The sequence below is a fragment of the Aspergillus campestris genome, assembly GCF_002847485.1.
Source record: "Aspergillus campestris IBT 28561 chromosome Unknown P168scaffold_6, whole genome shotgun sequence".
NCBI lineage: Eukaryota > Fungi > Ascomycota > Eurotiomycetes > Eurotiales > Aspergillaceae > Aspergillus > Aspergillus campestris.
In genome coordinates this window covers 402,417-424,290 of record NW_020194341.1, presented here as the reverse complement: position 1 = coordinate 424,290, position 21,874 = coordinate 402,417, and the positions used below count along the sequence as shown (strand labels likewise).

The window sequence follows — 21,874 nt, the reverse complement described above, 5'->3', positions numbered from 1 at the left end:
CTCTTATGGGTCAAGTCCTCTCACTGCCTGTAGATAGTTCTATTATTATATTTTAATACTTTTCTACTCTCCTGACTACTCTTGAATATCTTACTATTACTCTTAAGTAGAGTGGCGTAACTGCACCACAAAATCCACACTAAACTGCACTAAACCTGTAGCAGTGCGGGGTTAGTAACAGGGAGATAGAATCTATAACAAGTTCAGTACCAGGGGTTAGAATCTACAGCAGATTTAAATTCCTGAAATAAACTTAAACTAGGATTAGCTTAATCAAACTCTTTTAGCTTAGAAATTTAGATAGTATTTAATATATTATATAAGAATCTCATGGATTTTATATATATCTAATAATATATAGGAATTTATAAAAAAAAATAGAGAAGTTTATATAAAACATGAATAGTAGCTTGAATTCTAACATGAATATATATATCTTCATGCAGGTATTCTAGAAGTGGTATTTTTATAATTTTTACTTACATTTGCAGTGAAGATATGTGCTAACATGTAGTAATGGCATGACAGTGTCACCTAACCAAGTGCCTTTCAATTCCCAAAGGTTTATTGGCACGCAAGCGGGGGGTCAGCCTCCCTTTCTGGTTGTATGTCATTCTGGTTTGTGGCCTAGACATTCCACAGCCCCTAGTTACTGTGCTCTTGATATGTAGACAAATGCACACATACTTCCCCCCCACCCCCATTTACTCCTACCCAGCTGATCCTAGTACGCCACCGAGACAGCGTGGGCAAAGTATATAGTACGAGCTCCAGGGTGCGTGCCAACCTCTGTTCCCGCGTTTCCTTGAAGCATTACTCGCATTCTTGCTCATTTAACTGTTCTGCTTCTATCTCATTAGCCTCCAAGATCGTCCCATCTCAACCGGTTTGATTCTACCGGACTTCCTATTCGCTGGTTTATCACGTCTTGAGCTAATATGGGATCCTGGACGAGCGACCCGGCTCCTCCCATGGCGGAGGTCTTTAATTCGGCAGTTGCTGCCGTGGCGATCGGAGCGGCCTGGGAGGTCGGCTTGCTCGACGCCGTCAAAGACCAAAAGAAAGTGGACGTATTCCAGTTTGCCGCGGAAAACGATCTGGATCGCCCCTCGGTGCAAGGGCTAGTGGCCGCGTTGGCAGTAGTCCAAGTGGTCGCCCTGGAGCAGAACACCGTCGTGGCGGGCAGGCAGCTGGAGGAGGCCTACCGGACCAAGTCGTTGTTCCACTGGCTCTGTCTTGGTTCTGGCGGGCTCTTCTCTCGTATGCAGTACGTGCTGCGCAACGAACATCGAACGGGCGACTTCCACCGACGAGATCCCGCGGCTATTGCGCACGCCTGCCATGATATCAACAAGCAATACTTTGACCCGGCCTTTTGGGCAGCCATGGACGGGCTCGATTACCCGGTCCAGTCCGTCGTGGATCTGGGATGCGGCAGCGGACAGCGACTCATGCAGATACTCGACCGACACCCCCAGGCAAGTGCCATTGGCATCGACGTAGCAGGTCCGGCCATTCAGGTGGCTGCCCGCGACGCAGTGGCTCGGGGGTTCGGCAATAGACTCGTCTTCCGGGAAGGCGACGCGCGCGAGGTCAGCTACCGAGACGAGTTTGAGCACGTCGATCTCCTGACGTGCTTCATGATGGGACACGACTTTTGGCCTCGGGATAAATGCATCGCCACCTTGCAGCGCTTGCGCCGAGTGTTTCCTGCAGCCCGCCGCTTGCTACTGGGCGATGCGACAAGGATCTTGCTGGACACTCCCGGGGGTCAGCAAGCCGTCAGAAATGGCACCGTGCCTATCTTCACTCTCGGGTTCGAAGTCGGCCATGCGATGATGGGAGTCTATTTGCCGACTATCGATGAATGGGAGGGGGTTTTCGCTGAGGGTGGGTGGCGTTGCGTCAAGAAGCACCTCATTGAGTCGTTGTCGCTGTCGGTGGTGTTTGAACTTGAGCATGCCTAGCTAGCTAGATAGTGTTGGGTATATCAGTCAGGTTAAGCCCTATACCAAACGTTGGATCAACGTTTTGGTGGTCTTGAGAGATAGCTTAGTCCTCTACCACACCATATCAGTTACAATGAAGCCAGAATCTCCGGCTGCGAAAGTCATCCCCTCGTAATGTGTGCTTGGTTTCTATCATCCAGTTCTCACGTGACCGTAGTAAGGTATACTGGCCTATTTTAGATAAGTTCTTAGAAGGCTATGCATAAATCCCTTGACTGATAAGTCCTCAATTTTTTCTTTTTTTTTCCATTGATTTTCATCCAGTCCATCGTAATGCGAGTCAATGGCCATAGTCCTCGTCATCGCCTCGCCTCGGGACGTAACCGTCGTCTCGGGCCTGTTGCACTCTAGCTTTTCGCTTCTCCACGATCCAATGTTGAAGAGTGTGGTAAAGGTTACCACTCCGCTACAAAATACATCTAGACTCCTATGAGCTCCATGGGTACCCTTCATTGGCTTCGTTGGGCCTCGCCGTGTTGGGACAAGTTCCACCTAGTTGTCCATGAATCATGGACTCTTCAGTTGCATCAACGACATCTATCGAATACGGACCACCCCAAGTCAAGTCTATGTCTACCAATAATCTATATATTTGCGCCGTGGTCCGGTTCAGCATTGCTCAATACTATAGTGGCAGAGGCGACTGATTCCAGTACTCTACAGCCCGGCCTACGATGATATCAAAGACAGAAGATTCGGGTGATCCTTTGGATCAAGACTTCGCAGAAGTGGTGAAACAAACGCTCGACAGATGGCACATCCCAGGGATGTCGGTTGCAGTAGTTGACGGGCCCGACACTTGGACTAAGGTATGCCCCATGGCAATAGGTCTTGTATACTCAACTGTCTGATCGCTCCCTCCGCAGGGGTACGGTTTGGCCCAATTGCCCAACACCAATGTCACTCCTGACACGCTATTCTATACTGGAAGCACAACCAAAGCTTTTACGGCTGCGGTGCTCTCACTTTTGGTGGATGACAACAAGAATTATCCCCAAGTGCAGTGGAACACACCAGTGAATCAGTTGCTTCGCGATGACTTCGTGCTGAGCCACGAATGGGACACCAACAACATCACCATAGAGGATATCCTGTCTCACCGGACCGGCATGCCCCGCCACGAGTTCGCGTTTGGTGGAGATTATGACGGGCATCCAGCCTCACTTCGAGACATCGTGAGGAGCGTGCGCTACATGCAGCGCAGCGCCCCTCCAAGGACCACTTATCAGTACTCTAATCTAATGTTCATCGTGGCGTCCTACCTCATTGAGACTCTCACCGGCAAATGGATCGGCGATGTCTTCCGTGAGAAGATATGGAGGCCTCTCGGAATGGACTCAACATATCTCTCTCTGGAGGATGCACGGGCATCCGGGAAAGAGCTTGCCCAGGGATATTTGTATAATAGTTCCCTTCCTGGGTACGAGCCGGTGCCGCTCAAGAACAAACCGGAAGTGTCTGGCGCTGGGGCGGCTATAAGCAATATCAAGGACTACGCGAAATGGGCCACTGCGTTGCTGAAACGGGCCCCGGACGTCCTCTCGCCTGCTGGCTACTCGGCCATCTGGTCGGCAAGAACAGTGACACCGACCCATGACCCTTTCATCACACCCTCAGCCTACGCTCTAGCCTGGAACACACAGGTCTACCAAGGGGTGGAAATCGTGTGGCATGACGGTGGCATCGACGGATTCGGGACTGAGATCGCACTCATTCCCTCGCTGGGATTCGCCGTCGTCACGCAGGCCAATACCACCTATTCGTCCAACTATGCGGGGACTGCATTGGTATATCATCTCATTGATAAAAAGTTGGACGTAGCTCCGGACAAGAGATTCGATTGGAATAAATGGTACGCTATCTACCAACAGTAACAGATGGGAGGCTTTGTACTGATGGACTTGTGATCAGGTACGAGGACTTGGAGCGCCAGATGAAAGAGGCCGTCAAAAACGCCCGTCAGACATTCTATCCAACTGTCCCTTCGCCGGCGCCACCCCCTACATTGCCCATTGGAAAATACACGGGAAACTACTGGCACCCCGCGTACCGCCAATTGACCATCCTCTGGGATGAAGAGAGGAATCTCCTTTATGCGGATCGAAAAGATTCCACCACGCCTTGCCAGCTGACATTCATCCCCGTGAGTAGGGAATTCTTCCTTGTGAGGCTCACTGTCGTGGGAGCTGAGGCCATGCTTCCTGCGGAATTCCGCCTGGGACCGGACGGGACCCCATCTATGGTTGGCATCCTGTGGGAGCCTAGTCTGGGCGATGAGAAGATCTGGTTGAAGAAGGAGGGAGACACCCATTTCAAAGAAATGTACGGTGGCATCGTTGACTCCACTGCTGGAAAGAAACGTGTACCTGATACTATTCACCCTATTGACCTTTAAGTCAATGTTTATCACTCTCAAATTGCTATCGTTTGTTTTCATCACTGCTACCAGCGGATATCAAATCTATCACCCTAGCCTGGGGCCACAAACCCCCGGCTCGACGCTTCCAGCGCCGTGTGCACGCGCTGGAGGATGTCCTCCGCCGGCTCCAAACCCACCGAGAACCGGATCAGGGTCTCGCTTGCGTAGTTCGAGTCGTGTGGCTGCGGCCGCTGCGTCGCCGCTCCCTGGCCGGTCATCTGCATGTAGGGCGCGGCAATGCAGACGTCCGCCCCGAATGAGAGCCCCTTGTAGACGTCGAGATGGTCGAAAAAGGTGGAGGCGCCGGCGACATCGGCGAACTCCATCGAGAAGACGCCCCCATACCCGGGGCGACTCAGGGGGCCGTCGTCCGACCTGCGCGGCCGGCGCATCTGACGCTCGTAGTACACCCGCGATGGACCCTGGGACGGGTAGAGAATGCGGGTCAGCGGGCTCGCGGGGTCCGCGACGTGCCGTTCTAGCTGCGTGACGAGGTACTGCGTGGTCGCGTTGATGTGCGCCATGCGAGCAGGAAAATCTCGGCTGTTGAGCTCCAGGCGGATCGCATCGTCAACGAAGAGACTGTTCTCGTACGTGACGGCCATCTGTCTGTGCAGTGCGGCGTGGTGCCGCGAATTGGGATTGAGAATCGCGCTGGCCCGACGACGCCCCCGGTCCCCCGAGGCATGCATGCGTCAGTCTTGAACTGTAGAGAGAGAAAGAGAGAGAGAGAGAGAGAGAGAAAGCCCGGGGTGGGAGCGAACCTACCTGCCTGCCATGACGTCGGCATGTCCGCTGAAGTACTTGGACAGCGAGGAGATGACGATGTCCGCCACCCCCATCAGATCGACGTTGGCGAAACCGGCGACACTGTCGTCGGCCACGACCAGCAGGCTGTGCTGATCGGCCAGGGCACGTAGCCGGTGCAGATCGACCGTTTGCAGGATTGGATTGCTGGGACATTCGCACCAGATGGCGTGCACCGCGCGCGCATCGTATGAGCCCTGTCGCGCCAGCTGGGCGGCAAGATGATCCAGGTCAGCCTCCGTCCGGAGACTGTACGACCAGAGCCCCGGCCCTTGGGTTTGTAGAACCCTCAGGGTGGGCTCGTACAACAGGCCAACGTGGACGGCCACCCCGGTCCTCCAGGCGAGAATGGACCGGTGGACATGGTAGATTGCCGCCATCCCCGAGCCGTACAGGAAGACATCAGAGGCCGCGACCTGCTGGATCAGCTCCGGGCCATCCGCGGTATGATACGCGTAGGCCGCGATTCGCCCCCGGAGCTCGTCGTAGACGGGGTGGGAGTCGGGAAGGCTGCTGGCCCCGAGAGTTGAGCCGGCGGTCGAAGCAGCGAGCAAGGCTTCGACTCGAGGCCCGGACCCCTCCTGCCGTACCAGCCTTAAGCAATGCTGTGCCAGTCGGGATGAGATCCCTGGGCCCATCCGTTGCCAGAACGCGTGGGCATCAGACGCCGCTGCACCGGGGTAGAGGACGGCATATAGGGTGGGCCCTGCGGAGCGAGAATGATGATGTTGAGGATCCCCACACGCAGAACTACCGCCGATGCTCACCCGGTACACCTGAATCCAATGCGCGGGTATCGGCTGTCCCCTGCCCTGCGAGAGCAGGAGGATATAGTCCTTGCAGGACTGCGCCGCCCGGGCCCCAGAGAACAGTAGAAGTGAGGGATCCGGGCTATCATCGCTGTGCTCGCTCTGAATCTTGGCCAGAATGGTGGAGCCGAGCTGTTGATTCGAGAACACATGACAAAATATCAGCATCCGCATCAGCATCCGACCCCCGCTCAACCGGGAGTTTCCAACGAGAGGCAGAGTGGGACTCTTACGGAACGAATATCAGGATGCACCACGGACCTAGGATAACCGTTCTTCATCTGTTCGGCAGCTTTCCCCTGCCCAAATGCCACCATGTCAGCCCAGGTAGGGATCTGAACCAAGAGACTATGAGCACGACCGGGATAGGGATCTCCCAGACGAAGGTCCTGCGGTCCTGTCATATTGTCCTGGGCGTACAGCCTCCGAGCACTGAGCACTATCTCTGGCCTGCAACTCAGATGATGGGCGGAACGAAAGATGGGTGATTGTGTTGGCGTGGACAGGCTTCCTGTCAAAGTGATACCAAATGCGTCACCCAGCCCACTGTAAGAAGAGAGCCGTTAAAACCAGGCCGGCTCGCTATCAGCAATCATTATGCGGTCACTTCAGTGCGGTTGGTCCCCTGGAATGGCAGTTGGGAAACCCTTACTGCCGCTCGTCTCGTATGTCGCATAGGTAAACAACGCAAGGAGCTTGCTGAGAATGGATGGGCAGTGGAATGCCCCTGAGCTATGCAGCAAACCCAGCATACTGTGAGGGGTTCACCCCTGCGTGGGAAATCGAAGACGACCCTTCCTGGAGAGGGATAGTCTGGTCCTCACCTTGCAGCCGGTCGTGGCGGATTCAACAATAGCATTTTTGATCCTGAATCAGGGAGAGACAGGGCGAGAGAAAGAGAGAGAATGAAAATCGGTGGAACGATCCACAGTTGGCTGTTCCAAAACAAATCACGTTCCTACTGGCACCTGATGATTCGGAGTATACTATCCCCAACCCTCATGTACATGCCTCTGATCAGCGAAGCCCCGAACGCCATTCTCACCAGATTACGTGATCTAGATACAGAAAGCTAGTTCTATTGATGTATATCCAGCTATCGAGCCCCCAAGGTCCATTTCACGTCCTCGTCTACCTTTTTTGCCGGGCATACAGTTGAACGGGGTTCAGAATAACATTTATATTATTTTTTGATAACTCAATACGGCTCCGCGTGATGAGACGCGGGTCTAATATAAAGAAATAGAACTAGTGAGTAGTGATACAGGAGCTGCAGCGGGAACCAGGGATAATAAAGAACAAGGAACGGGGTAGAAGACAAGGAAGTATATAAAGTCATTGTAGTCACAGACCACAGTATCTTGAGAACTATAAGAGTTAGTACTATAAGTTAGTAAGGTGATTAGAATCATCCCTGCAAAAGAAGCGTGGGATTATTTTTCCATGTGTTTAATATATTTATATATCTTAGCTGTTGCAGGCAGTGCCCCATCTTTTAAAGCAGCTGCAGGTTATATGTTTTTTCAGGCGCGCTGTGCTGATCAGTTAACTAAAAGAAGCTAGTTCAAGAATATCAAGAGTTAGTATAAAAATAATACTACCTGAAATAATTATTATAATTAAATACTTTACTAAGTACTCAGGTCTTTTAATAATAAAGTTGATAATAAGTTATAAAAGAGTCCCAGTTTCTTTATAGAACTACTAGGAATATTTGTAAGAAATCTTATATAACACAGGTGATTACTTACTCTGTCTATTATATACTTATTCTAAACTCACCCCTGGTCACGCGACTAAAAGTGATCTTATCTAATTATTTACCTAGATAGCATCTACCTGCCTTTTGACCGCGTTCTTAAGCCACACGCCGGCTGGTTAGTAGTATGGTGAGTGACCACATGCGAATCCTGGCTGTTGTATGTTTCCTTTCATTTTTATGCATTTTTGGTTTGCTGGTAAGGCATACAAGATAGGAAAAGCACTTAATTGACTGTCGGGGCGCCTCAACTGTATAATATTCGACATGTATTAGCCTTTCCATCTGTATTGAATTCGCAATATCCTTATGCTTCCCTGTATGAGGCAGGCTTGGGTTTGATTTGTCCTTTTGCTTTGATTACATTGCTGTGCGACGTGAAAAGTTGGATTTGTTCAATGCTACCTAGGAAAGCGTCGGATTCTTGCCACCACCTTCCTTGACTTCCTTAGTCCGTACCGTGAGTACTGGTCCTAGCGCAGTATGGCTAGCAGGAGACGATCCACGAAAGTGAGGCGACGGACTCTCGAGTTTCCTATTCTGCATCTGTTCCGGAGTGGCCAGGTTTGCCGGCTCCGGTTTCACTCGTGGCGAGAATGGCGGCTCCCCAGCGCGTTCCTCCCGCTCGGGACCTTGCGCAGCGGATTTCGCTAAAGGAGGGCTGTGTTCAGCCGGGCCAGGCGCCTCCGCCAGGCGCCTCCGCCCGCGTCTTTTCAACCTTGCCAATGAACTTCGCGCACAGCTCTTCGAGAAACTCACGCGGAAAGCTCTCTCTATGTCTCGCGTACAGTCCCGATGTGACTCTTCGCGCCCACGTGTCGACCGCAAGCTGGCGAGGGGGTGACCCCGGGGCTGTATGTGTATAGATAAAGCTGACAGTTTCCGTACTGATAATAACATCTTTATTTCTCTTGATTTTCCTCTTACAGGTTGAAAAGGCCGCTGTTTGAAGTACAGGGATCTGGAAAGTCCCAGCAAGCACCCATATTTGGAGTAGGAAGATGGATTGGCCATATGACTCAAAGGTCAGGAGCAAAATTGCCCGTGTACATCCAACTCACGACCTCAGCAAAGACATCGGGATCCACGTCTGGAAGATGAAAAGGATCTTCTGGAACACTTGATTCGGTTCGCTCTTTATATAGAGCATCAAAATAGGGCGAGCAATCACATAGAAGTTCCAGGTGCACGTCGAAAGGAGTTTCCCTGGGGGCCCACGCTAAGGTGTGCTATCCCTGCGCTTAAGATTCTGCGAGTGCCCTGGTTAGTAGATTAACCTGCTGGGTGAGGTGTGATCATTACTCTTTTCCAAGGAGGCCAGCCATCAGATTTAGAAGTGATTTGCCGTGGTCCAGAGATTGCTGAAGAGTTCAAGTGGCTAGTCAACCTAGGCTGCGCGTAAATGAGAGGATCTTTCGCGCCTTGTTATAAAGACACACGAAAAGCGGTCAAGCTACCCACAATGCGACGGCTTTGTCCAAGCGTGTAGCAAACAGGGGGAAAAACAAAAAAGGAAGAGGGAAAAGAAAAAAAAACATACAACAGCCGGGATTCGCATGTGGTCACCCACCATACTACTAACCGGCCGGCGTGTGGCTTAAGTACGGCTGAGCGGACGGGAAGCCCTGTTCTCCACACCCTATGGTCGTATGTACTAGAATAGAGGACAGAGGTTATTATAATGTCCATTGTTCTAGTCATGGTCAGGCGTCTGCGGATGTGATGTGGCTATCGTTTCTCTGGGCAATTGCCAATCACTATGAGGTGTGATAACCTGCGGTCTGAGAATATCCCATTCATTGCAAAACCTCAGTAAGCTTTTACAATACTCAAGTCTACTCATTTCTGAGGCTGTTGACATAATAGGTGGGATGATTGGCGATAAACGCATGGCAGGCTTATCATGATAGTAACAAGTCTTAGTCGCAAGAGTCGCATGAAAGTATGTCACCTTGTAGATGGGTAAATCGGTTGCTATCGATTATCTCCAGCGCTGGATTAATCTGGATTAGGCACTGTATATTCGTTACTAGATCTCCCGCTGATTTAGTAAACCGAAATTGGCGTGTGCGTCCCCGAAGCCTGTAGATACATTGGCAACAACGCCAAGGTCAATCAATCTCTTCATGATCCTGGAACGGCCAGAACTTATCAACAGATACATAGTTCTCATCATCTTCTGCTTCCGCCAGCCAATGCTCCTTAAGCTGGCGGTTAGTCTCCACGACCCTATTGTAAGATTTGTGCCTGACCGATCCGCCCTCTCCCAGATCATCCAGGAGCGATCGCCAATGTTCAAGGAGAATTGTTGCTCTGAACCACTGATCTTCTGTGTCGTAGAACTGCTTCGTTTCCTCAGGCTCGAACTGAACTGGGCATTCGACAGTGCTCTCACCCGCTAATTGGTCCCAGCGAGCTGCCAGCCTCAATAGTGCGCCCTTCAGCGTGATGGTATTGCCACTCCACTGTCGACCAGCTCTATCGACTAGGTGTTGTCGTAGTGCTAATAGCGGATCGCGGAGCGCGTCAAGGTGGGGTTTATTATCTTTGCCGTTGAATACCATGTATAGATAGAATAACATCCTCCGACGGTGCAGCTCATCAGCTTGTGTTTGTTCCTCGGGACTCAAAGACACATAATCCTCTGGTAAACTAGGCTTTTCGAGGTTTTTCGGAGGCTCCGGGTCAGGGTTTTCGAAAAGAGGCGGGTTGCCAGCCGTGAGAAGCAGAGGAAGGATAGAAGAATGTTGCCAGTCAATGATACACGAGATTTCACCTGACTCTGTAACAGATATGTTGGAAGGATTATGATCTGGATCGAGTTAGCACATGGAAACGGGTAGAAAGGTCAGGGTAGTCAGTCACCTGGGTGACGCAGTGTGGGCTGGATCACAGGGCTACTGCGAGATTCGGGTAGAATATGGGGTACCATGGATAGATACTTCTCTAGCAGCTCCAGATATAAAGAAGAGGACAAATTCCCTTTGAGTATGATGTTATGAGGAACTTTGCTCTACTGGGGTCGTCCGAACTTGCAGGTCCATTCCTTCTCTCGTTGACCGATAAAGCGGATATAGTCCTGATGGTTGTGCCCTGGCTATTGTAAGAAGTCGAAAAACCCGTAAGCAACCGAGATCTCAAAACTCACAAGGCCCACGATCGATATTCAGAAGGGCACGACGCCCCCGCCAAAAAGTATAGTCTGCAGAGGGGCTGATACAGAATCGCATCTCATCATGGCTTTCGTAACCATTCGAATGATCATAGAGTGGCGCCCGAATATTTGGAGGTAATTTGTCCGTGTAATAGAGGCTGCCGTACGAAATAAAATTTATCGAGAAGAGCTTCTGTTCAAGTTCAACATAACTTGTCACCAGACGCACCTGTTCTTTCGAGATCCAACGGCTGTCCACGAGCTTTCCCCATGACAATGTATTCACTACCCACTGGACTATCGCTCTGTGAAGAATATGAATAAACCTGCGGCGCGGGCACACCCTTTGACCGCAAGAAATCGAGCGTCGCAACTTCGCTTTCAGTAGCATATGTTTTCGGGCCTGGGACCGCGCAAGGGATCTTTGCTATAATCTCGAATCCATCGTTCATTGTCAAGAGGCAAACTCTGTTGAAGCCACCCTCCGCGATCCTTTTGGTGCAAACAACCCTTTTCCGCGCCACGCTTCTCGCAGCTATGTATTTGAGCGCTCTGACGCTGAACACGACATGGCGTTCCGCCAAACGGATTCGTTCATTATAGAGGTAGCGTCCAAATGTATAGGAGAAGAGGTTGTGTCATGGTGCGGGGCTGCTGGAAGGAATGCTTCTTGCTGATAGGCTCCTAAGGAAGGGCATATGAGGGGGGAAAGCGCTTGTATTAATTGTGCCAGGCGAGACCGCAGGGAGTATATTGTGTCTTGTACTGTAGACCTTGGGAGACTTCACAATATTGTTGGCTAGCATTATGAAGTGTAACCTGTAATCTAATGCATTACTCTTAGTTGATATTGTCGCATCAAACATAGGGTTACTTACGAAGGCCAAAGTTGTCATGCAGTAACCCCCCTTATTATGAAGCATATCACGTGACGTTGGTTGTTGCGGTTGATCAGTCAGTGTCCGAAGACTGACCGGCAGCGGCCACACGCTGAGATGCCCTGCAGTTTTGTATACCATAAGTAAAACTTGGGGAGGGAAAGACGTCACTATAAACATCTATTTGCATCAAAAATCTATGCCAAAAACATATCCCAAATCTCCAAAGTATATACAAAGAAACCAACCATATGTTCTGGGACCCAGACTCCACGTCTAAACCTGAGTCATGGTACATCATGGGTATGCCGCGGATTTTCGACATCGCGCGACTCCAACACATAAGGAAATCAGAAAGGAAGGTAAGTAAGTAAATCTATATCTTTTCGTACGTCCCACCAATCGCTCAGAATGGGATCTCGGACATGGGTAACGATGTATATTCGTACAGAAGGTAAGTGCGGAATGGCGGATGAAGGTCGACGAAGAAGCAGAGGATATGGCCGGTAAAAAGGAATGCGACCACTGCCTGGGTGTTAGCTGGTGTCTTGCGATAGAGGGGAAAACGGATGGTAGGGCTGCATACCCCACTCGAGGATGGCTGATGGGTGCTTCGTGCTGGTGTTGAGAGACGCCCATTTGAAAGCGAGGGAAAGGAAAAGTTCGACGATGACGATGAAGAGTCGCACTGTGGTGATTTTGACTAGGACTTCGTGGTCCCAGTTGCTGTGGATGCCGACTTGGATGTAGTCTGCGCAAATGAAGATTCCGCTAAGAAGGAAGGAGGTTCTATACGTATCGTGTTAGTGGTAAGGCTTGGTATAGTTCGAAACCAACAACAATAGAAATGGATACATAGCGACAAGATCTCAAGTAAGAGGGGAGAGGGAACTCACATAAAAATGAATGACGTATTATCATGCAATGTTCGATAATGATTGTTATCAAAAACCGCCGATAGGACCAGCGCCATGCTCCCGATGATTGAAGAAAGAATGGACAGATATGTGCAGAACGGGCCCGTGTATCGTGATCTCTGAACGATCTGGTCTTTCTCCCTCGGCCATTGCTTGAGAATGATCGAGAGACTCAGAAACAGCATCGTGAGGAAACTCCCAAAGACAAACACGGGCTTCGGTTCCTGCGATCCAATATCCGATATGAACCTAGGATATTTCCTCGATTAGCTAGGTGGACGGCACTGATGTGATTGATCAGGGCAATGCATACGGAAATGTCCGCGATCCCCGCATCGTCTCATAAACCGGCTCTCCCGCCTCCAGCCAGTAGGCCAGCATGCTGATGAGCATTGCTGTACAGCATCAGTTAGTCCAACCCATCTGACACGTAGTAGGTAGTCCGCCAACAAAGTGACATACCTAGCCAAGAACATGCTGCTATGAGAGGGTAGGTCCATAACGGGACGGACCACATGGCGCCGCTACGCAGGAGAGGGCAGTTAGCATCTGTTGGTGGCCCATCTGGGGGAAGGCAGGGGGGCGACAACAGAGAGGAACTTACATATACAGGCCGACTCAGCTCTGCGTATCTACGGCTGTACGGGGTCGACTGATAAGGGGACCGCAGACAAACGAGACTTCCACGAGCTGGGACTGTCGTTGAAACAAGGTTCCAGCAAGGATAAGAGGAGACCTTCCTAGTGCGAAGGGAGAGGACGACGATCCTTTCTAATGTACCATGGCTATCAGATTTTCCTATACCGAAGGGGCTTTGAGCTGGACTTCTTGCTAACACCAGACAACCCCAGAAAAAGCCAAGGGTGTGAGTGAAGAAAGTGGTGACAACGGCAAGGAAATGGACGTGTTTGTTTTCTCCATTTCCTTGCCGAGAGAGGAGAGCCACAAAACCCCTTTTATGTGGGTCTCTCTCAGCATTCGACCGTACGAATCGGACCTGTAAAGTTTCAGTCGATGGAATATCTAGTAGTAACTGTGGGGCGTTGGAATGCAATCCAAGTCGACAGACGTTCACTTATTATTAGTTTTGGTTGTGCATGATCGGCAAGTGGTGGATAACCGCGTAATGAGTCTGATACTGGGATCCACTTAACCACTCGTTTGGTGTAATGATTTAAGGGACGCCAATACTCTCTTTCTCAACCACCAACATGTCAATGTCTTCTGCAGATACATTTAGGTTCTTGCCAGTAGTACAATCTTCATGAAGGTTACCAGGAATTGAACATTCCGACTGGACACGGTAACTTGGCACAGTAGCGATCAACATTACTCGACATAATGATCTACATACTAGTATGGTTTACTGCATATAGGGTAAGGATCGGCGTAATCCTGACTTTGGCGTGTTTCAATATGATACTTCTTCTCCGTACATGCTAATTTCCAATCGACGCTTGGTTTCAAGTTAAATGGTAATTAATGACTTCATACAAGCGCCTTTCTCTCTAATATCCATGTAACCCCAAGCCCTCATTAGCATAGTAACACCCGCAACTCAGTACTGTGCAAGTATGCCGAAAATGAAGTGAAACCTAGCTACATTTGGGTAATACTAGATAGATTTTGAGAGACTAGTGACTGATCCTGTAATAATGTGCGGAGTGATCTTATTCCACGGTGAATCATAATTGAGTGTGACCTGATAGGTATTGGCATGGATATTGAAATTCAAGATCCGATTCGCTCACGTGTATTGATCTAATAGATTTATGCAGTTCAAATAACTTATGCTCAGAGCTCGTGTTAATAGTGATTATCGATCTTCTCCAAATCCATCACTATTCGCCGGTCTTTCTCATTGTGCATCTTACCAGATTTACTTGGATATATATCTGTTTCTTGCCACACATACAACCACAAAAGTGGGAACAAGTTTCTGTACTCTGGTACGACTATTCATCAATCCGTAACTCGAATGCCTCTGAAACGAATCGTTGTCGCCTGAAGTGGGCGCACCTATTTTATCCCCCTGCCCAGTGAAACCATTAATTCAGTATTCTGGAAATAATGGGATTGTACCAGTAAGTGCTGTGTGTCTCGGACAAAAGTAGTTCATCGATAAACCCTGCTTTGTCCATTGACCCTGGATCATTGTGGCGGTAAGAATGGAATTGTCTATTGAGCCCTTATCGGGCGCTAAAAAGGCCCGCCGGGGCAGTACAGTCTCAGTGGAGAGAGAAGTGGAGGTTAGTGCTGGCCTACCCAATGATGTATGCCAAACCGGTAAAACAACCGGTTTCACTAAATGCTGGAGCCCGCCCGCCCGGCTTCCCGCTATTGCCGGTACTTTGGGCCTCGACTCGCAAACTTCGCTGGTGATCGATCGTCCCTGATTGCGGACTACCCGGGACAGAGGAGAGGTACCGATTCTGACAATCAAAATTTGATAGATACAACAGACAATGCTTTGTTTTGCATGATTGAGCGGTGTACGGAGTATTTGGTTGTCCGTTGCTGTACCCTACTCATCACGTGTTTCATGTATCGGAGTAAGCATTTCCTTACCAAATTACCAGGGGCCTGCAATGCTCAATCCTCTAGTTGGCGCGCCCCGCGTTAGCTCTGGGGGAGATCGGCTTGCGGGCTGATAACACATGATCCGTCACTCAAGAGGACACAGTGTACCCCGTACACAGTACAGCCTACAAGATCCAGAAAACTATCAGGTCGGGAGCAAGATTTCTGACACCCCAGCCGCCCGGCCCCGTCCCAAAACAGGGCTAATCTCCGTATATGAGCACTATACTACCTACTATCTAACGAGTCCCACTTCTATTGAAGGCCGATCGGCAATAAAGCTTTTTAAATTGCCACTATTCACGATCCGTGTCAACTGACCGATGTCGCCTGGCCTTTTCTTACGGATGGTGTTTCGCCGGTGGATGCAGAAAAGGACACGAGGACAAGATTGATATCTGGATTGAGAGGAGAGGGCATCAAACTGTTTCATGACACCTATCTGTGAAATTGCCGTGGTTGATGCTTGATTCGGTTCCTCTCACTTCAAGAAGCAGGATGATATCTGGACAAGACTGGAATGAAACATGGCATTTGGATGCAGAGTCATGTCGAGTACTGTCATCAAAGCCTCGACCGACTACCCCCTGACCAGGAAATGCGGTCTGCAGATAGGGCTACCTCATGGGGAGTGATAAGAAGAAGACCTCCCTGAAGCTACCGAAAAGTAGGGGGTTATGATCCCGTGACGAAAGTCAAGACGGCGGTATGCTGCTTGCAGAATATCCTCTTACAGCTACGAGTCCCCCAGCTCTTCGATCGAATCTTCCGGCTCGAGTTCTCAGTCCGCCAGCACAGCCGTGCATGTGGACAGAGTTATACATCTAATTGGACGTGAGTTGCGTTTGAATGAACCTCTTTACAATTATGCAACAGACCCCGTCTATCAAAGCCATCAAACGTGTACGAATGCCTATCACTCCCAAAAGCTCAAGCCCCGGCAAGCGACGTCAATTAGTTACATGGCTTACACACAGTAAGGCATACAACAGGTAAGATAGCGACAATCAATCTTACGCTACCAAACAATTTCAATCCCTAAAATATTGCAACAAATGCGAGGATTCGGCAGCTAAATACAAATGTGCGATAAACTAGCTAAACGGACCCGTGATGAACAGTAACGTGTTGAACATCTTGGTCGGTCGAACGGTCGAGCGGGACTGTATATTGCAACAACACGTGGGTTGGCCAGTCCATGCCGGCATCAATCACGATCTTCTTTCCTTTTCTCCCTCCCCCTTCGGTCGGATCAACCACGGTCTCGGCCATGCTATCAGCCACGCTAGGATGGGCTTTTTCGGATATCTTTCTCTCCCCGCTGTAATCACCAGGCCGTGTCGACCCATTCGGGATGTGAAACCGCTTGTCGATTCTCGAGAAGGTCAGGACGCAAAGAATCAAGATCTCGAGCGCAAACGAGAAAACGTAAAAAGACGCCTTGGAGTGGTACCAAGCAGGGTCAATCTTCGGACGGGGCGGACTCCAGTTCACGCCGACCTTGAATCCCGCAATGAGGACGCCTAAACACGACGATATCGTCACGATGGCTACCTTTGGGGGCACCCCGCCTTGTCCAAACGACTCCGCCTGTCGCGACGGTGGTAGGATAACAGCCAGAAGGATATGTAGGAGCGGAAGACACGTGAAGACCAAGAGGTATGTCATCGCCGCTAGCTGGACATCGCGCCACTGCCTCTGAGTGTCGGTGTTAAGGGTATACGCCGACACCACCGTAGCGGTGATGACCAGACCCAGCGCATCCGCGATCAGCGCATACTGCGTTATGGTCCCGATGCGCGTCACCGGATGCCACCCGACGCGGGGCTGCTTCGCGCGGAGTATGCGCTGCGCGAGGATCAGGTTGATAATGTACACCAGAAGGGTGCCCGCATTGACGAGGATGTTCGCTGCAATAGAGAGCCGCACGTTGTGTTGACGGGTGGCCAAGGCGATGCGCAGCACGAGCGTTGTGATCCGTGTCATGCAGAAACCGAAAAGAAGCCCAGAGAGTATGAATTTATGGCGTCGACGGCGGTTGACCTGGAAGATGGTCATGTTTGTCGCGGCGAACCCGACGTATAATGCGATCAGGACTGCGCAGATGGGGATGTCGGTGGTCACGCTGGGCATGCCCCCTATGGTTGCTGTTGGGGGGACATAGGGGCCGCTTGAGCGGGTCTGTAGCGGGATCGAGTTGAACATGATGGGCCGTATCTGTGATTTTCTTAGGGTTAGATTCAGTAGCGGTATGCGGGTGCCGCTCTTTCACAGTATATAGTGCGTACCTTGATCCTCGATGGTGGTCTTGCCACGATCTGTGCTCGTTTGTCTGGACTCGGGGTATCGGAGGGGCGAACAGCGGTTTCACCAAGGTCATGGAATAAACTATGAAACTATTTTGCTGAAATTAGTTTGTAGAGGGACATTCTGGGAACAATGACACGATCTCGTAGTTCGGACTAGTGAGCCTTCCGCGGACGAGGTTTTGGTCCGGTTCCGTGGACTGCCGTCATCATGTGCCCCTCTTCAACCCCGCAAAACTGACGTGAGCTCTCGGTCTCGGTCATCTTTCGTGCCAACATGTCCGAGCAGCAGCATAGTTCGTCCGATATGTCAAGTCTTCATAACAACGCTGCCCTGCGAAAAGGGACAAACAGCTGCACAGAGTGTGAGTTCTCCGTGTTCTTTCTCGTGGATCTTACTCATTCAAGACAGGCAGACGTCGGAAAGTGCGTTGCGTCCGGCTTTTCGAGGGCTCAGCCTCGTGTCGACAGTGCGAAGAGCGAGGCTCAGCGTGTATGGCACAGACATCGGCCCACAGACCATCACGCACACCACGACTACCCTCGCGATACCGGATCTCCCAGCTGGAGTCGCAGGTCTCTCAACTCACACGAATTGTCCACAGTCTGGAATCCAAGATCGGAGGCCAGCCGACTCACATTAACCGCACACCAGGCGACGACAAGAGCGACGATGTTCAGGATGATTCCGGTGCGGAGAGCAGTGCATCGGAGGTCCTCATGGCAGATCAGCCATCGCACTTGCGTTCGCTGTTCCAAAACGAGTGGCTTAGCGTTGACACCCGCCGCGATGAGACCCAACTCCAGGAGCGGAGGAAGAAAGACTCCGACTTGTTGGAACTCGCACGGCCGAGATTGCAGAGCCTGATTCCCTCTCGAGAGGAGGTTTCCGAAATTACGAGCTTCGCCTACGACTGGCTTACCATATTCCAAGCGATCCTGCCGCAGCCGTTTACGGTCGAGTCGCGGCAGGAAGTCCTAGATCGCTACGAAGAGATGTGCAGGCCCGACGTGGATGTCATTGACTTGGCTTTATGGCTTTTGACTATTGCTATCACTGCTCAGCAGATTCCACAGGGGCCGATGAGCCCTGAGGTCCAGTTTCAGATGTACCGCAATCATATCGAATTGTGTCGGCAGATCATCAACACGGTGGAGGACACGCTGCTCTGCCATGATCGGTTGCTGGGGACTGTCAAAGGTTTGGGGATGGTGGTTCATATTCTTCGTCTGTAGGTCTTATGTTTCCTTTTCTCAGACATCCGTCTACTATGTCTTTAAAGCACCACAAGCTAATAACTGCAGCCGAATCGGACAAGGAAGTTTCCAAAAAGGCTGGATACGACTTCGTCATGCGATCGCATTGGCCGAGCTCATGGGCCTGCCTAAACTGTACAAAGCAGTGAAACTGAACAGGCTTAGTGAAGTAGATGCAATGTCGCAACATGCAGCACAGCTGTGGGAATTGATCTGCAATGTGGATAGACTGTTCGGGATGATCTTAAATCTACCCCCAGCTACCCGACGCTACCAGCTGACAGTCACAGACCCACTGGTCACGGACGGCATTGTCAACACTCGAGTATATCTGTGCAAGCTGCTAGACATCGCCGCTCGAGTCTACGACATGGACGATAGTCTAACCCACGGGTCGGGCGGGAGCCTGCATCTAGAGCTAGCCGGGGAGCTCAGCGCGCTCGCATCCCAAACCCCACGGTCCTGGTGGGCGCGCGGCCCCGATGTAAACGCCCAACCCGAAGATTTCCTCCAGTTCATGCACCACTCCATCGCCATGAGGATCCACTTACCGCTCGCTCTACGACAAGACTCAGGCGCAGGACACATGTACAACCGGCTAGCCTGCACAGACGCCTGCGATTCCATCGTCAAGAAATACGAATATCTCATCCAAACTCTGCCACCCGGGTTCTTCGTATCGAAAATGCTAGACCTGCACGCCTTCATCGCGGCGGTTGTTCTTCTGCTCACATCTCACAACTCCCCGGCAGACCGACACAGTTTTCGCATCGATAGCAGCCGGCTTCAGGGCGTCGCTATGAGAGTCGCTGACCTTATGGGTGAACGCTCCCAGATGAAGCCTGGCTCGGACTTGGCGCGCGAGGGTCATAATACGCTTTGTGCCCTGAATCGCCTTCTTCAGCAGGATGACAGCACTATCCGGGATCAGGACTTGACGCTTAAGGTCCCGCTACTGGGGAAGGTCCACATCCGCCGCAACGCGCGTCAGTCGAGTTCAGTCGATCAACTACCGTCTCAGACGACTATCAGGCCGGGAATAGGAGCAGACAATACACGTAGTCAAGAGCACATGCTTACGCCCTCTTCGTATCAAGCTCCGCTGGACAACAGCACAGATACATCCATGCTCAATACGGAAGTCTCACCTGACCAAAGCCAGTGGAACGGACTGTCGTGGTCGATTGAGGAAAGCTATGAGAACTTCTTTGATAACTCGGCAATGGGTCAAGATCTGGGCGAGTCGCCGCTGTGGTGGGATATAGCGAATCCTGATGTGTTTCCTGCTTGAGGTATGAATCTAGTATGGTATTGATAAGAGATTGTTGTCATTGAGTGTCTTTTTTGGTATGAGCGGTTCATATGAGCGTTATCGTCACAATGTCTCTGGAAAATCGTAACAGTAGAATGATGATTTATGCTGCGGGATTTGTTAAACACCAGTAAATTGAATGGCCACTTACAAGTGCAATCAACATAAATTTGATGGATAGACTAAATTTGGGTAGTCATTTGAAGGGCGTGCAATGGCCACTTACAAGTGCAATCAAAGTAAGTTTGGTGGATAGACTAAATTTGGGTCGTCAATCGAAGGGCGTACAGGCAACAGCAGTTTGAAGTATTAATAGAAAGATCAGTACATTGTTTTCACGATATCGGATGCGAAGTCCAGCTTACCCCACCTCTCTCTCATAAGCCCCTCATATTCTCCAGTCGACGGGAGTAGCCGACCATATACACATATTTCCATCTTCTTTCGACAGTAACTTACATCAACACTCAATCATACACCTTTCTACACCTCCAGTCCATCAATTGTCCACCCATCCCTCCATCAAAATGACCTCCCCCGCATCCAACGACTTCCGCAGCGACACCTTCACAACCCCCACACCAAACATGCTCTCCGCAATGGTAAATGCCACCTTCGGCGACGACGTCTACCAAGAAGACCCCACAACCAGCGCCTTCGAGGCCGAAATCGCCCGCCTCACCGGCAAAGAAGCCGCGCTGTTCACCCTCTCCGGCACAATGGGCAACCAGATCGGCATCCGCCTACACCTCAGCACACCCCCGCACTCCGTCCTGTGCGACTACCGCGCGCACGTCTACGCCGAAGAAGGCGCCGGTCTCGCAATCCTCTCCCAGGCGATGGTCACACCCGTGCACCCGGCCAACGGGATCTACATGACGGCGGAAGACGTGAGGAGGTGGGCTGTGCTGGGGGATGATATCCACGTTGCGCCGACGAGGGTGGTCAGTTTGGAGCTGACGATTGGGGGCGTGGTGACGCCGTTGGAGGAGATAAGGGCGATATCGGAGTTTGCGCGCGCGAACGACATCGCTGTTCACTGTGATGGGGCGAGGCTGTGGAATGCGGTTGCTGCGTCGGGGCATTCGCTTGAGGAGTATTGTCGGTATTTTGATAGCGTGTCGATGTGTGTGTCGAAGGGGCTGGGCGCGCCGGTGGGGGGTGTGCTTGCTGCTTCGGAGAGGCAGATTCGCCGCGCGAGGTGGCTGCGAAAGCAGCAGGGTGGGGGCATTCGGCAGGCGGGCGTGTTGACTGCTGCTGCTATGGTTGCGCTGAAGGAGGTGTGGCCGACTATGAAGGATACGCATGCGAAGACGAAGAGGTTGGCGGCGGATTTGGGCGAGATGGGTGTTGTGCCGCAGATTCCGGTCGATACTAACTTTTTTTTCATTGATGCGGGGCGGTCGGGGATTGATATGGGGGTTTTGTTGGAGGAGTGTGGGAAGAGGAATGTGAAGCTGATGGATGAGAGGATTGCGATGCATCATCAGATTAGTGATGAGGCGATTGAGAATCTCAAGGCCGCGATTGCGGAGGCTGTGAGGATCACGAAGACGCTGCCTGCTGATTATGTTCCTAAGATCCAGCCGGCTGGGTATGTGAGCGTGTCGAAGATGAATGAGTATAGTTGAGATGAGCATTAATACAGGTGGTTGTTCATGCTAGGA

At 51.0% G+C, this 21,874-nt stretch overlaps 8 protein-coding genes across 8 annotated transcripts; 4 read left to right on the top strand and 4 right to left on the bottom strand.

The window, feature by feature from the left end:
* The first annotated feature begins 656 nt into the window (after nt 1-656).
* Nucleotides 657-2,100, top strand: P168DRAFT_304453 (class I SAM-dependent methyltransferase). The gene is made up of 2 exons (XM_024838846.1): nt 657-775; nt 861-2,100. Exon 2 carries the CDS (start codon nt 939-941, stop codon nt 1,965-1,967), a length of 1,029 nt encoding a protein of 342 aa, XP_024692722.1. The 5' UTR covers nt 657-775; nt 861-938; the 3' UTR covers nt 1,968-2,100.
* A 583-nt stretch (nt 2,101-2,683) lies between these two features.
* Nucleotides 2,684-4,404, top strand: P168DRAFT_297054 (putative penicillin-binding protein; the record flags this gene model as incomplete). Its single annotated transcript, XM_024838149.1, has 3 exons — nt 2,684-2,818; nt 2,876-3,861; nt 3,921-4,404. The coding sequence occupies 3 exons, from the start codon at nt 2,684-2,686 to the stop codon at nt 4,402-4,404; spliced, it is 1,605 nt and encodes a 534-aa protein (XP_024692721.1).
* Nucleotides 4,405-4,478: 74 nt separating this feature from the next.
* Nucleotides 4,479-6,796, bottom strand: P168DRAFT_343361 (PLP-dependent transferase; the record flags this gene model as incomplete). The annotated part of the gene is made up of 4 exons (XM_024841833.1): nt 4,479-5,037; nt 5,197-6,176; nt 6,278-6,555; nt 6,697-6,796. The coding sequence occupies 4 exons, from the start codon at nt 6,794-6,796 to the stop codon at nt 4,479-4,481; spliced, it is 1,917 nt and encodes a 638-aa protein (XP_024692720.1).
* A 3,117-nt stretch (nt 6,797-9,913) lies between these two features.
* P168DRAFT_343353 (uncharacterized protein) lies at nt 9,914-11,823 on the bottom strand (the record flags this gene model as incomplete). The annotated part of the gene is made up of 6 exons (XM_024841832.1): nt 9,914-10,615; nt 10,669-10,809; nt 10,864-10,896; nt 10,952-11,169; nt 11,207-11,515; nt 11,777-11,823. The coding sequence occupies 6 exons, from the start codon at nt 11,821-11,823 to the stop codon at nt 9,915-9,917; spliced, it is 1,449 nt and encodes a 482-aa protein (XP_024692719.1).
* A 339-nt stretch (nt 11,824-12,162) lies between these two features.
* P168DRAFT_268781 (putative FK506 suppressor Sfk1) lies at nt 12,163-13,269 on the bottom strand (the record flags this gene model as incomplete). Its single annotated transcript, XM_024835108.1, has 5 exons — nt 12,163-12,360; nt 12,422-12,624; nt 12,732-13,001; nt 13,066-13,147; nt 13,215-13,269. The coding sequence occupies 5 exons, from the start codon at nt 13,267-13,269 to the stop codon at nt 12,242-12,244; spliced, it is 729 nt and encodes a 242-aa protein (XP_024692718.1). The 3' UTR covers nt 12,163-12,241.
* A 3,157-nt stretch (nt 13,270-16,426) lies between these two features.
* Nucleotides 16,427-17,537, bottom strand: P168DRAFT_310792 (uncharacterized protein; the record flags this gene model as incomplete). Its single annotated transcript, XM_024839427.1, has 2 exons — nt 16,427-16,495; nt 16,590-17,537. 2 exons carry the CDS (start codon nt 17,535-17,537, stop codon nt 16,427-16,429), a joined length of 1,017 nt encoding a protein of 338 aa, XP_024692717.1.
* Nucleotides 17,538-17,930: 393 nt separating this feature from the next.
* On the top strand, nt 17,931-20,249 carry P168DRAFT_252931 (transcription factor domain-containing protein). Its single transcript, XM_024834360.1, has 3 exons — nt 17,931-18,003; nt 18,051-18,870; nt 18,944-20,249. Exons 1-3 carry the CDS (start codon nt 17,946-17,948, stop codon nt 20,184-20,186), a joined length of 2,121 nt encoding a protein of 706 aa, XP_024692716.1. The 5' UTR covers nt 17,931-17,945; the 3' UTR covers nt 20,187-20,249.
* Nucleotides 20,250-20,590: 341 nt separating this feature from the next.
* On the top strand, nt 20,591-21,855 carry P168DRAFT_252926 (threonine aldolase family protein). Its single transcript, XM_024834359.1, has one exon. It carries the CDS (start codon nt 20,735-20,737, stop codon nt 21,836-21,838), a length of 1,104 nt encoding a protein of 367 aa, XP_024692715.1. The 5' UTR covers nt 20,591-20,734; the 3' UTR covers nt 21,839-21,855.
* Nucleotides 21,856-21,874: the final 19 nt, after the last annotated feature.

Bases quoted from the DNA above. Each gene is read 5' to 3' on its own strand.
- P168DRAFT_304453 (XM_024838846.1), top strand. From the start codon at position 939: ATGGGATCCTGGACGAGCGACCCGGCTCCTCCCATGGCGGAGGTCTTT.
- P168DRAFT_252931 (XM_024834360.1), top strand. From the start codon at position 17,946: ATGTCAAGTCTTCATAACAACGCTGCCCTGCGAAAAGGGACAAACAGC. The intron at 18,004-18,050 runs GTGAGTTCTCCG...CATTCAAGACAG, and splicing joins GACAAACAGCTGCACAGAGT to GCAGACGTCGGAAAGTGCGT. The intron at 18,871-18,943 runs GTAGGTCTTATG...TAATAACTGCAG, and splicing joins GTGGTTCATATTCTTCGTCT to CCGAATCGGACAAGGAAGTT.
- P168DRAFT_252926 (XM_024834359.1), top strand. From the start codon at position 20,735: ATGACCTCCCCCGCATCCAACGACTTCCGCAGCGACACCTTCACAACC.